Consider the following 15,780-nt stretch of genomic DNA (forward strand, 5'->3'; position numbering starts at 1 on the left):
TGGCTGCATCGTGTGTACATCAATATGATTAGCCACTACATCCTGTTACACAGAGGAAATCCACGTTGTAAGTGGCTGCTTCGTGTGTACATCAATATGATTAGCCACTACATCATGTTACTCTAAGGAAATCCACTTTGTAAGTGGCTGCATCGTGTGTACATCAATATGATTAGCCACTACATCCTGTTACACTAAGGAAATTCACTTTTTAAGTGGCTGCATCGTGTGTACATCAATATGATTAGCCACTACATCCTGTTACACTAAGGAAATCCACTTTGTAAGTGGCTGCATCGTGTGTACATCAATATGATTAGCCACTACATCCTGTTACACTAAGGAAATCCACTTTGTAAGTGGCTGCATCGTGTGTACATCAATATGATTAGCCACTACATCCTGTTACACTAAGGAAATCCACTTTGTAAGTGGCTGCATCGTGTGTACATCAATATGATTAGCCACTACATCATGTAAAACAGAGGAAATCCACTTTGTAAGTGGCTGCATCGTGTGTACATCAATATGATTAGCCACTACATCCTGTTTGACTAAGGAAATCCACTTTGTAAGTGGCTGCATCGTGTGTACATCAATATGATTAGCCACTACATCCTGTTACACTAAGGAAATCCACTTTGTAAGTGGCTGTATCGTGTGTCCATCAATATGATTAGCCACTACATCCTGTTACACTAAGGAAATCCACTTTGTAAGTGGCTGCATCGTGTGTACATCAATATGATTAGCCACTACATCCTGTTCCACTAAGGAAATCCACTTTGTAAGTGGCTGCATCGTGTGTACATGCACATGATTAGCCACTACATCCTGTTACACTTAGGAAATCCACTTTGTAAGTGGCTGCATCGTGTGTACATCAATATGATTAGCCACTACATCGTATTACACTAAGGAAATCCACTTTGTAAGTGGCTGCATCGTGTGTACATCAATATGATTAGCCACTACATCCTGTTACACTAAGGAAAACCACTTTGTAAGTGGCTGCATCGTGTGTACATCAATATGATTAGCCAACTACATCCTGTTACACTAAGGAAATCCACTTTGTAAGTGGCTGCATCTTGTGTACATCAACATGATTAGCCACTACATCCTGTTACACTAAGGAAATCCTTTTTTTAAGTGGCTGCATCGTGTGTACATCAATATGATTAACCAAAACATCCTGTTACACTAAGGAAATCCACTTTGTAAGTGGCTGCATCGTGTGTACAATAAATATGATTAGCCACTACATCGTGTTACACTAAGGAAATCCACTTTGTAAGTGGCTGCATCGTGTGTACATCAATATGATTAGCCACTACATCCTGTTACACTAAGGAAATCCACTTTGTAAGTGGCTGCATCGTGTGTACATCAATATGATTAGCCACTACATCCTGTTACACTAAGGAAATCCACTTTGTAAGTGGCTGCATCGTGTGTACATCAATATGATTAGCCACTACATCCTGTTACACTAAGGAAATCCACTTTGTAAGTGGCTGCATCGTGTGTACATGAATATGATTAGCCACTACATCATGTTACACTAAGGAAATCCACTTTGTAAGTGGCTGCATCGTGTGTACATCAATATGATTAGCCACTACATCCTGTTACACTAAGGAAATCCACTTTGTAAGTGGCTGCATCGTGTGTACATCAATATGATTAGCCACTACATCCTGTTACACTAAGGAAATCCATTTTTTAAGTGGCTGCATCGTGTGTACATCAATATGATTAGCCACTACATCCTGTTACACTAAGGAAATCCACTTTGTAAGTGGCTGTATCGTGTGTACATCAACATGATTAACCACTACATCATGTAACACTAAGGAAATCCACTTTGTAAGTGGCTGCATCGTGTGTACATCAATATGATTAGCCACTACATCCTGTTACACTAAGGAAATCCACTTTGTAAGTGGCTGCATCGTGTGTACATCAATATGATTAACCACTACATCGTGTTACACTAAGGAAATCCACTTTGTAAGTGGCTGCATCGTGTGTACATCAATATGATTAGCCACTACATCCTGTTACACTAAGGAAATCCACTTTGTAAGTGGCTGCATCGTGTGTACATCAATGTGATTAGCCACTATATCGTGTTACACTAAGGAAATCCACTTTGTCAGTGGCTGCATCGTGTGTACATCAATATGATTAGCCACTACATCATGTTACACAGAGGAAATCCACTTTGTAAGTGGCTGTATCGTGTGTACATCAACATGATTAGCCACTACATTGTGTTACACCGAGGAAATCCACTTTGTAAGTGGCTGTATCGTGTTTAAATCAACATGATTAACCACTACATCATGTTACACAGAGGAAATCCACTTTGTAAGTGGCTGCATCGTGTGTACATCAATATGATTAGCCACTACATCATGTTACACTAAGGAAATCCACTTTGTAAGTGGCTGCATCGTGTGTACATCAATATGATTAGCCACTACATCCTGTTACACTAAGGAAAACCACTTTGTAAGTGGCTGCATCGTGTGTACATCAATATGATTAGCCACTACATCCTGTTACACTAAGGAAATCCATTTTTTAAGTGGCTGCATCGTGTGTACATCAATATGATTAGCCACTACATCCTGTTACACTAAGGAAATCCACTTTGTAAGTGGCTGCATCTTGTGTACATCAACATGATTAGCCACTACATCATGTTACACTAAGGAAATCCTTTTTTTAAGTGGCTGCATCGTGTGTACATCAATATGATTAACCACTACATCCTGTTACACTAAGGAAATCCACTTTGTAAGTGGCTGCATCGTGTGTACATCAATATGATTAGCCACTACATCATGTTACACAGAGGAAATCCACTTTGTCAGTGGCTGCATCGTGTGTACATCAACATGATAAGCCACTACATCATGTTACACAGAGGAAATCCACTTTGTAAGTGGCTGTATCGTGTGTACATCAACATGATTAGCCACTACATTGTGTTACACCGAGGAAATCCACTTTGTAGTTGGCTGTATCGTGTTTACATCAACATGATTAGCCACTACATCATGTTACACAGAGGAAATCCACTTTGTAAGTGGCTGCATCATGTGTACATCAATATGATTAGCCACTACATCATGTTACACTAAGGAAATCCTTTTTTTAAGTGGCTGCATCGTGTGTACATCAATATGATTAGCCACTACATCCTGTTACACTAAGGAAATCCACTTTGTAAGTGGCTGCATCGTGTGTACATCAATATGATTAGCCACTACATCATGTAAAACAGAGGAAATCCATTTTGTAAGTGGCTGCATCATGTTTACATCAACATGATTAGCCACTACATCCTGTTACACTAAGGAAATCCACTTTGTAAGTGGCTGCATCGTGTGTACATCAATATGATTAGCCACTACATCATGTTACACTAAGGAAATCCATTTTGTAAGTGGCTGCATCGTGTGTACATCAATATGATTAGCCACTACATCATGTTTCACTAAGGAAATCCACTTTGTAAGTGGCTGCATCGTGTGTACATCAATATGATTAGCCACTACATCCTGTTACACTAAGGAAATCCACTTTGTAAGTGGCTGCATCGTGTGTACATCAATATGATTAGCCACTACATCCTGTTACACTAAGGAAATCCACTTTGTAAGTGGCTGCATCGTGTGTACATCAATATGATTAGCCACTACATCCTGTTACACTAAGGAAATCCACTTTGTAAGTGGCTGCATCTTGTGTACATCAACATGATTAGCCACTACATCCTGTTACACTAAGGAAATCCACTTTGTAAGTGGCTGCATCGTGTGTACATCAATATGATTAGCCACTACATCCTGTTACACTAAGGAAATCCACTTTGTAAGTGGCTGCATCGTGTGTACATCAATATGATTAGCCACTACATCCTGTTACACTAAGGAAATCCACTTTGTAAGTGGCTGCATCGTGTGTACATCAACATGATTAGCCACTACATCATGTTACACAGAGGAAATCCACTTTGTAAGTGGCTGTATCGTGTGTACATCAACATGATTAGCCACTACATTGTGTTACACTAAGGAAATCCACTTTGTAGTTGGCTGTATCGTGTTTACATCAACATGATTAGCCACTACATCATGTTACACAGAGGAAATCCACTTTGTAAGTGGCTGCATCATGTGTACATCAATATGATTAGCCACTACATCATGTTACACTAAGGAAATCCTTTTTTTAAGTGGCTGCATCGTGTGTACATCAATATGATTAGCCACTACATCCTGTTACACTAAGGAAATCCACTTTGTAAGTGGCTGCATCGTGTGTACATCAATATGATTAGCCACTACATCATGTAAAACAGAGGAAATCCATTTTGTAAGTGGCTGCATCATATTTACAGAAACATGATTAGCCACTACATCGTGTTACACTAAGGAAATCCACTTTGTAAGTGGCTGCATCGTGTGTACATCAATATGATTAGCCACTACATCCTGTTACACTAAGGAAATCCACTTTGTAAGTGGCTGCATCGTGTGTACATCAGTATGATTAGCCACTACATCATGTTTCACTAAGGAAATCCACTTTGTAAGTGGCTGCATCGTGTGTACATCAATATGATTAGCCACTACATCCTGTTACACTAAGGAAATCCACTTTGTAAGTGGCTGCATCGTGTGTACATCAATATGATTAGCCACTACATCGTGTTACACTAAGGAAATCCACTTTGTCAGTGGCTGCATCGTGTGTACATCAACATGATTAGTCACTACATCATGTTACACAGAGGAAATCCACTTTGTAAGTGGCTGTATCGTGTGTACATCAACATGATTAGCCACTACATTGTGTTACACTAAGGAAATCCACTTTGTAGTTGGCTGTATCGTGTTTACATCAACATGATTAGCCACTACATCATGTTACAGAGGAAATCCACTTTGTAAGTGGCTGCATCATGTGTACATCAATATGATTAGCCACTACATCATGTTACACTAAGGAAATCCTTTTTTTAAGTGGCTGCATCGTGTGTACATCAATATGATTAGCCACTTCATCGTGTTACACTAAGGAAATCCACTTTGTAAGTGGCTGCATCGTGTGTACATCAATATGATTAGCCACTACATCATGTAAAACAGAGGAAATCCATTTTGTAAGTGGCTGCATCATGTTTACATCAACATGATTAGCCACTACATCATGTTACACTAAGGAAATCCACTTTGTAAGTGGCTGCATCGTGTGTACATCAATATGATTAGCCACTACATCCTGTTACACTAAGGAAATCCACTTTGTAAGTGGCTGCATCGTGTGTACATCAATATGATTAGCCACTACATCCTGTTACACTAAGGAAATCCACTTTGTAAGTGGCTGCATCGTGTGTACATCAATATGATTAGCCACTACATTGTGTTTCACTAAGGAAATCCACTTTGTAAGTGGCTGCATCGTGTGTACATCAATATGATTAGCCACTACATCGTGTTTCACTAAGGAAATCCACTTTGTAAGTGGCTGCATCGTGTGTACATGAATATGATTAGCCACTACATCATGTTACACTAAGGAAATCCACTTTGTAAGTGGCTGCATCGTGTGTACATCAATATGATTAGCCACTACATCCTGTTACACTAAGGAAATCCATTTTGTAAGTGACTGCATCGTGTGTACATCAATATGATTAGCCACTACATCCTGTTCCACTAAGGAAATCCACTTTGTAAGTGGCTGCATCGTGTGTACATCAACATGATTAGCCACTACATCCTGTTACACTAAGGAAATCCACTTTGTAAGTGGCTGCATCGTGTGTACATCAATATGATTAGCCACTACATCCTGTTACACTAAGGAAATCCACTTTGTAAGTGGCTGCATCGTGTGTACATCAATATGATTAGCCACTACATCCTGTTACACTAAGGAAATCCATTTTTTAAGTGGCTGCATCGTGTGTACATCAATATGATTAGCCACTACATCATGTAAAACAGAGGAAATCCACTTTGTAAGTGGCTGTATCGTGTGTACATCAACATGATTAACCACTACATCATGTAACACTAAGGAAATCCACTTTGTAAGTGGCTGCATCGTGTGTACATCAATATGATTAGCCACTACATCATGTAAAACAGAGGAAATCCACTTTGTAAGTGGCTGCATCGTGTGTACATCAATATGATTAGCCACTACATCCTGTTACACTAAGGAAATCCACTTTGTAAGTGACTGCATCGTGTGTACATGAATATGATTAGCCACTACATCCTGTTACACAGAGGAAATCCACTTTGTAAGTGGCTGTATCGTGTGTACATCAACATGATTAGCCACTACATTGTGTTACACTAAGGAAATCCACTTTGTAAGTGGCTGCATCGTGTTTACATCAACATGATTAGCCACTACATCATGTTACACAGAGGAAATCCACTTTGTAAGTGGCTGCATCGTGTGTACATCAATCTGATTAGCCACTACATCATGTTACACAGAGGAAATCCACTTTGTAAGTGGCTGCATCGTGTGTACATCAATATGATTAGCCACTACATCGTGTTACACTAAGGAAATCCACTTTGTAAGTGGCTGCATCGTGTGTACATCAATATGATTAGCCACTACATCCTGTTACACTAAGGAAATCCACTTTGTAAGTGGCTGCATCGTGTGTACATCAATATGATTAGCCACTACATCATGTCAAACAGAGGAAATCCACTTTGTAAGTGGCTGCATCATGTTTACATCAATCTGATTAGCCACTACATCATGTTACACTAAGGAAATCCACTTTGTAAGTGGCTGCATCGTGTGTACATCAATATGATTAGCCACTACATCCTGTTTGACTAAGGAAATCCACTTTGTAAGTGGCTGCATCGTGTGTACATCAATATGATTAGCCACTACATCCTGTTACACTAAGGAAATCCACTTTGTAAGTGGCTGCATCGTGTGTACATCAATATGATTAGCCACTACATCCTGTTTCACTAAGGAAATCCACTTTGTAAGTGGCTGCATCGTGTGTACATCAATATGATTAGCCACTACATCCTGTTCCACTAAGGAAATCCTTTTTTTAAGTGGCTGCATCGTGTGTACATCAATATGATTAGCCACTACATCGTGTTACACTAAGGAAATCCACTTTGTAAGTGGCTGCATCGTGTGTACATCAATATGATTAGCCACTACATCCTGTTACACTAAGGAAATCCACTTTGTAAGTGGCTGCATCGTGTGTACATCAATATGATTAGCCACTACATCCTGTTACACTAAGGAAATCCACTTTGTAAGTGGCTGCATCGTGTGTACATCAATATGATTAGCCACTACATCCTGTTACACTAAGGAAATCCACTTTGTAAGTGGCTGCATCGTGTGTACATCAATATGATTAGCCACTACATCGTGTTTCAATAAGGAAATCCACTTTGTAAGTGGCTGCATCGTGTGTACATCAATATGATTAGCCACTACATCGTGTTTGACTAAGGAAATCCACTTTGTAAGTGGCTGCATCGTGTGTACATCAATATGATTAGCCACTACATCCTGTTACACTGAGGAAATCCACTTTGTAAGTGGCTGCATCGTGTGTACATCAATATGATTAGCCACTACATCGTGTTTGACTAAGGAAATCCACTTTGTAAGTGGCTGCATCGTGTGTACATCAACATGATAAGCCACTACATCATGTTACACAGAGGATATCCACTTTGTAAGTGGCTGCATCGTGTGTACATCAATCTGATTAGCCACTACATCATGTTACACTAAGGAAATCCACTTTGTAAGTGGCTGCATCGTGTGTACATCAATATGATTAGCCACTACATCATGTAAAACAGAGGAAATCCACTTTGTAAGTGGCTGCATCATGTTTACATCAATCTGATTAGCCACTACATCCTGTTACACTAAGGAAATCCACTTTGTAAGTGGCTGCATCTTGTGTACATCAATATGATTAGCCACTACATCATGTTACACTAAGGAAATTCACTTTGTAAGTGGCTGCATCGTGTGTACATCAATATGATTAGCCACTACATCCTGTTTCACTAAGGAAATTCACTTTGTAAGTGGCTGCATCGTGTGTACATCAACATGATAAGCCACTACATCATGTTACACAGAGGATATCCACTTTGTAAGTGGCTGTATCGTGTGTACATCAATCTGATTAGCCACTACATCCTGTTACACTAAGGAAATCCACTTTGTAAGTGGCTGCATCGTGTGTACATCAATATGATTAGCCACTACATCATGTAAAACAGAGGAAATCCACTTTGTAAGTGGCTGCATCATGTTTACATCAATCTGATTAGCCACTACATCCTGTTACACTAAGGAAATCCACTTTGTAAGTGGCTGCATCGTGTGTACATCAATATGATTAGCCACTACATCGTGTTTCACTAAGGAAATCCACTTTGTAAGTGGCTGCATCGTGTGTACATGAATATGATTAGCCACTACATCCTGTTTCACTAAGGAAATCCACTTTGTAAGTGGCTGCATCATGTTTACATCAATCTGATTAGCCACTACATCCTGTTACACTAAGGAAATCCACTTTGTAAGTGGCTGCATCGTGTGTACATCAATATGATTAGCCACTACATCCTGTTTCACTAAGGAAATCCACTTTGTAAGTGGCTGCATCGTGTGTACATCAATATGATTAGCCACTACATCCTGTTTCACTAAGGAAATCCACTTTGTAAGTGGCTGCATCGAGTGTACATCAATATGATTAGCCACTACATCCTGTTCCACTAAGGAAATCCTTTTTTTAAGTGGCTGCATCGTGTGTACATCAGTATGATTAGCCACTACATCCTGTTACACTAAGGAAATCCACTTTGTAAGTGGCTGCATCGTGTGTACATCAATATGATTAGCCACTACATCCTGTTACACAGAGGAAATCCACTTTGTAAGTGGCTGCATCGTGTGTACATCAATATGATTAGCCACTACATCATGTTACACTAAGGAAATCCACTTTGTAAGTGGCTGCATCGTGTGTACATCAATATGATTAGCCACTACATCCTGTTACACTAAGGAAATCCACTTTGTAAGTGGCTGCATCGTGTGTACATCAATATGATTAGCCACTACATCGTGTTTCAATAAGGAAATCCACTTTGTAAGTGGCTGCATCGTGTGTACATCAATATGATTAGCCACTACATCGTGTTTGACTAAGGAAATCCACTTTGTAAGTGGCTGCATCGTGTGTACATCAATATGATTAGCCACTACATCGTGTTACACTGAGGAAATCCACTTTGTAAGTGGCTGCACCGTGTGTACATCAATATGATGAGCCACTACATCCTGTTACACTAAGGAAATCCACTTTGTAAGTGGCTGCATCGTGTGTACATCAATATGATTAGCCACTACATCGTGTTTGACTAAGGAAATCCACTTTGTAAGTGGCTGCATCGTGTGTACATCAATATGATTAGCCACTACATCGTGTTACACTAAGGAAATCCACTTTGTAAGTGGCCATGGCCAGCATGTTACCTATGACTTCGCAATCTCTCTGTTCACGTGTTGAAAGCTTCATAACTGGTTGTTCAGGCTGCAACAGAAACATATTGTTGTAGAAGTGATGGATTTACAAATAGGCTTGATCCTATTATCAATTTCATAATGACTTGTGGCCATTTCAAATTTCATCAGACTTGTTGACAAACAATCTACTGGCACTCATTACAAAGGACTAACACACAACTTATTTACTGTTTGGACTGACTCTGCTGACACAATAAAGCTAACTTTGAAACTATTTATTATTTCATAATTTAAAGACATGGCACAAACTATATTACCATTTTGATCCAGTATGACTGATTTGACATGAAATACAGCTATCAGTCTTCAAAAGTGCAAAGCATATGTGGGAAGGTCCTAACACACAGTATAACTGAAAATAAGCCTTGAAATATTAATTACATTCGCTCTTGCCCTAACTATTCCAGACAGTGAATAATTAAAAAATAGAGCTACAAGGCTCTGTAGCTCAACTGAACTATGAAGAAAATAAAGGTGGTCATGTTAAAAGTCGGATTGGTATTTGTGTGAGACACCATAGCCGGGATCATTCACACAAAGTTTCAGCTCCATAAGCTTAATAGTTTCAGAGAAGATGGCAACAATGTAACAGCTAATCAATGATGAGACAAGCAGACAATGCGTCACATCTTAAGTACACTTGACTTTCAATGAGGTGATCTAATAATTAACTATGTTTACAGAAGAACAGGTATCTTAACAGAAGATAGTCACAAGCAATTTTCTGATGAGAAGCATACAATGATCAGGTCTTTAAGTTATCAAGCCTGGACCAGACTATCCAGTGATTGACATCATGGACACCGATCTACACAGTTGGGATATGATAAAATGCTTGATGCAAGTCAGTGAGCCTGACCACCCGATCCCGTCAGTCACCTCTTACGACAAGCATGGGTTGCTGAAACTCAATTCTAACCCAAATCTTGATGGGAGACATACATGTAATGAAGTAAGGGATAAGGCATGCATCATATGCACAAACAGCACGCAAAAGAAATAATATCTGTCACTATTGACTCATGGACTTCAAGACACAAAGGGATATTAGTGTGGCCAGCTAACTGATAGCAACAACCGTTTAAAAAGCTTGATAGTTGTCGTCTATTGTCCGTCTTGTTGTTGAATATCACACTCAGCAAAATTCCAATTACATGACTGGTGAGTGAGTGAGTGAGTGAGTGAGTGAGTGAGTGAGTGAGTGAGTGAGTGAGTGAGTGAGTGAGTGAGCTAGCGAGCATGGTTTTATGCCGCTTTTAGCAATATTCCAGCACGGCAGGGGACACCAGTACATGACTGGACAAGACATTCCAGAGATTGATATTATGGTGAGGTGAAATTGGGTTTAACGTCGGGTCCAAGATTATTGCACTTATATAGCGACATGCATGCACGTGTGTGTGTTGCTGCTTGTACTAGTCCGGACTGATGCCGATTTATAGTGCTAGCTCACTGAGATACCATGCCGCAGTTTAACATGAATACCCCACTCAGACAAAGTATACTGACTCCGAGCTGACCAGTCCTTGTTTTAGCCCCTTTATGCCGAGCGCCAGACAGGGTAACAACAAGTACCATCTTTTAATGTCTTTTGGTATGACGTGGCTGGGGATCGAACCCTGGACGTCCCGCTCTCCGGGCGGACGCTCTACCACTAGACCACGGAGGCGGTCGATTGATATTATGAACAATGATCCATGCCACCAGGGTAAGATATCATGCAATCAACCACAGTCTGACCAGCCAAACCATTAAGTCAAATCTTACAATCATCAAAGGTTGCTTGGGACATGGCAGCGTGTAAAGGATGTAATTTAGAAAATATATGATTGTCTGACACTGCGTATTGACTCTTATCCAACTTAACAACAAGTACCATCTTTTAATGTCTTTTTGATTTGATGTAGCCGGGGATCAAACTATCGACTTTCTGCTCTCCAGGCAGGCACTCTATCAAAAGACCATGGTGATGGTAAGAAAGAAATGGGTTTCTAAATGCTGTGGCAGCCATGTACAAAATCGCATCAGAATTCTATTATAGCTGGGATCATTCATGTTGAGTTTCAGATCCATAGGTGTTGTAGTTAAAAAAATCAGAGGTGGTTTTGTCATATACACTTGTGTGTAGAGGATGTTGTAGCTACATCAGTGTGTGTGATGACTAATGTGTAGAGGATGTTGTTGTAGCTATATCAGAGTGTTTGGCGACTGGTGTGTAGAGGATGTTGTTGTAGCCATATTAGAGTGTTTGGCGACTGGTGTGTAGAGAATGTTGTAGCTATATCAGTGTGTGTGATGACTGATGTGTAGAGGATGTTGTTGTAGCTATATCAGAGTGTTTGGCGACTGGTCTGTAGAGGATGTTGTAGCTATATCAGTGTGTGTGATGACTGATGTGTAGAGAATGTTGTTGTAGCTATATCAGAGTGTTTGGCGACTGGAGTGTAGAGGATGTTGTTGTAGCTATATCAGAGTGTTTGGCGACTGGAGTGTAGAGGATGTTGTTGTAGCTATATCAGAGTGTTTGGTGACTGGAGTGTAGAGGATGTTGTAGCTACATGAGAGTGTGGCGACTGGTCTGTAGAGGATGTTGTAGCTACATCAGTGTGTGTGATGACTGATGTGTAGAGGATGTTGTTGTAGCTATATCAGAGTGTTTGGCGACTGGTCTGTAGAGGATGTTGTAGCTACATCAGTGTGTGTGATGACTGATGTGTAGAGGATGTTGTAGCTACATGAGAGTGTTTGGCGACTGGAGTGTAGAGGATGCTGTTGTAGCTATATCAGAGTGTTTGGCGACTGGAGTGTAGAGGATGTTGTTGTAGCTATGTCAGAGTGTTTGGTGACTGGAGTGTAGAGGATGTTGTAGCTACATGAGAGTGTGGCGACTGGTCTGTAGAGGATGTTGTAGCTACATCAGTGTGTGTGATGACTGATGTGTAGTGGATGTTGTTGTAGCTATATCAGAGTGTTTGGCGACTGGTCTGTAGAGGATGTTGTAGCTACATGAGAGTGTGATGACTGATGTGTAGAGGATGTTGTTGTAGCTATATCAGAGTGTTTGGCGACTGGTGTGTAGAGGATGTTGTTGTAGCCATATTAGAGTGTTTGGCGACTGGTGTGTAGAGGATGTTGTAGCTATATCAGAGTGTTTGGCGACTGGTCTGTAGAGGATGTTGTAGCTACATCAGTGTGTGTGATGACTGATGTGTAGAGGATGTTGTAGCTACATGAGAATGTGATGACTGATGTGTAGAGGATGTTGTTGTAGCTATATCAGAGTGTTTGGCGACTGGTGTGTAGAGGATGTTGTTGTAGCCATATTAGAGTGTTTGGCGACTGGTGTGTAGAGGATGTTGTAGCTATATCAGAGTGTTTGGTGACTGGTCTGTAGAGGATGTTGTAGCTACATCAGTGTGTGTGATGACTAATGTGTAGAGGATGTTGTTGTAGCTATATCAGAGTGTTTGGTGACTGATGTGTAGAGGATGTTATAGCTACATCAGAGTGTTTGGCGACTGGAGTGTAGAGGATGTTTTAGCTACATGAGAGTGTGGTGACTGGAGTGTAGAGGATGTTGTAGCTACATGAGAGTGTGGTGACTGGAGTGTAGAGGATGTTATAGCTACATGAGAGTGTGGTGACTGGTGTGTAGAGGATGTTATAGCTACATGAGAGTGTTTGGCGACTGGAGTGTAGAGGATGTTGTAGCTACATGAGAGTGTGGCGACTGGAGTGTAGAGGATGTTACAGCTACATGAGAGTGTTTGGTGACTGGAGTGTAGAGGATGTTGTAGCTAAATCAGAGTGTTTGGCGACTGGTGTGTAGAGGATGTTATAGCTACATGAGAGTGTGGTGACTGGTGTGTAGAGGATGTTGTAGCTACATGAGAGTGTGGTGACTGGAGTGTAGAGGATGTTGTAGCTACATGAGAGTGTGGCGACTGGAGTGTAGAGGATGTTACAGCTACATGAGAGTGTTTGGTGACTGGAGTGTAGAGGATGTTGTAGCTACATCAGAGTGTGGTGACAGGAGCGTAGAGGATGTTGTAGCTACATGAGAGTGTGGTGACTGGAGTGTAGAGGATGTTACAGCTACATGAGAGTGTTTGGTGACTGGAGTGTAGAGGATGTTGTAGCTACATCAGAGTGTGGTGACAGGAGCGTAGAGGATGTTGTAGCTACATCAGAGTGTGGTGACTGGAGTGTAGAGGATGTTGTAGCTACATCAGAGTGTGGTGACTGGAGTGTAGAGGATGTTATAGCTACATCAGAGTGTTTGGCGACTGGTGTGTAGAGGATGTTATAGCTACATCAGAGTGTTTGGTGACTGGAGTGTAGAGGATGTTGTAGCTACATGAGAGTGTGTGATGACTGATGTGTAGAGGATGTTATAGCTACATCAGAGTGTTTGGCGACTGGTGTGTAGAGGATGTTGTAGCTACATCAGAGTGTTTGGCGACTGGTGTGTAGAGGATGTTGTAGCTACATCAGAGTGTTTGGCGACTGGTGTGTAGAGGATGTTTTAGCTACATGAGAGTGTTTGGTGACTGGTGTGTAGAGGATGTTGTAGCTACATGAGAGTGTGGTGACTGGTGTGTAGAGGATGTTATAGCTACATGAGAGTGTGGTGACTGGAGTGTAGAGGATGTTGTAGCTACATGAGAGTGTGGCGACTGGAGTGTAGAAGATGTTGTAGCTACATGAGAGTGTTGGGCGACTGGTGTGTAGAGGATGTTGTAGCTACATGAGAGTGTGGTGACTGGAGTGTAGAAGATGTTGTAGCTACATCAGAGTGTTTGGCGACTGGTGTGTAGAGGATGTTGTAGCTACATCAGTGTGTGTGATGACTGATGTGTAGAGGATGTTTTAGCTACATCAGAGTGTTTGGCAACTGGTGTGTAGAGGATGTTGTAGCTACATCAGAGTGTGGTGACTGGAGTGTAGAGGATGTTATAGCTACATCAGAGTGTGGTGACTGGTGTGTAGAGGATGTTATAGCTATATCAGAGTGTTTGGCAACTGGTGTGTAGAGGATTTTGTAGTTATACCAGAGAGTGTGATGACAGGTGTGTAGCGGATGTTGCTGCGGGCACATGAGAGTGTGGTGAAGGGTGTGTAGAGGATGTTGCCGCAGGTACATGAGAGTGTGATGTGTTACGTAGAAGATGTTGTTGCAATATACACACCACTTCAGGGAGCAGGTTGATGCCCTTCCTATTGCGAGCTGGTGATTGCACTGCACTATTAGGGCCACTACTTGGAAGTGATGATGACCCATGATCAGACAGTTTGTCGGCTGAGAGCTCCAGTCTACTGCCCCTGATGAGGTTAGATATCTTCCATGTGCCACCATTCATATTGTCTTGTAGTGCAACGCTCTGCTTCGAAAGGAAAATCATGGCATCATTTTCATTACATTAAGATAAATATGTCAGGTTTTGACTCCAACCCTCACCACTACTACAAAGAGAAGTTCATTTGTGAATGAAAATTAATTAGAAATATATATTTGGATACTACTTTCTGTACGTCTATGATCTTTATCCTCTTTGAAATAGAACCACTATGCATGGCATGCAAAACACATATGCACAAAGTTGGAGTTTCACAAATAAATAGTGAAGGCAATCAAGAAGAATGGCATATACAGTAGCTGTAATTTTCAGGTAGTCTCATCAGAATTACCCCACTTGATTATTCCATTTCACACCCTATTTGCCCAATATAATCTGAAATCTGTTGTCTAAGTTTTATTTTTAAGACAATAACTTCAAGTTGAATTGTAAAAGCTTCCAATATTAATCTGAAGCAAACAGATACAAGGCTCTGTCGCTCACCTTAAATTGTCTGGAATATTTACATAAGTGAGCGAGTGAGTTTGGTTTTACGCAGCTTTTAGCAATATTCCAGCTATATAACGGCAGGGGACACCAGAAATGGGCTTCACACATTGTACCCATGTCGGGAATCGAACCCAGGTCTTCTGCGTGACGAGCGAACGCTTTAACCACTAGGCTACCCGACCGCCCCATTTACATAAGGTAATGATTCAACAGGGTAATCAAGAATATGATATTAGTGTTAGAAGTTTCTGTACAACCAAATGGTATGTAAATTAAACACTGATAC

General features: G+C 40.8%; 1 protein-coding gene across 2 annotated transcripts in view; it reads right to left on the reverse strand.

Moving 5' to 3' along the window:
• Positions 1 to 15,780, reverse strand: part of LOC124146403 (dynamin-1-like protein) — a 95,931-nt gene that overhangs the window by 15,306 nt on the left and 64,845 nt on the right. The window contains exons 12-13 of one of the 2 annotated variants that reach the window (XM_048401507.1): positions 14,838 to 15,029; positions 9,598 to 9,655 (exon numbers count right to left, since the gene is read on the reverse strand). In XM_048401507.1, coding sequence (XP_048257464.1) covers positions 9,598 to 9,655; positions 14,838 to 15,029 — 250 coding nt within the window. Of the gene's footprint in view, positions 1 to 9,597; positions 9,656 to 14,837; positions 15,033 to 15,780 lie in introns of both variants that reach the window. The other variant, XM_048401506.1, reaches the window with a different exon arrangement.

The sequence above is a fragment of the Haliotis rufescens genome, unplaced genomic scaffold (genome assembly GCF_023055435.1).
Source record: "Haliotis rufescens isolate VD_foot unplaced genomic scaffold, xgHalRufe1.0.p SCAF_22, whole genome shotgun sequence".
Taxonomy (NCBI): domain Eukaryota; kingdom Metazoa; phylum Mollusca; class Gastropoda; order Lepetellida; family Haliotidae; genus Haliotis; species Haliotis rufescens.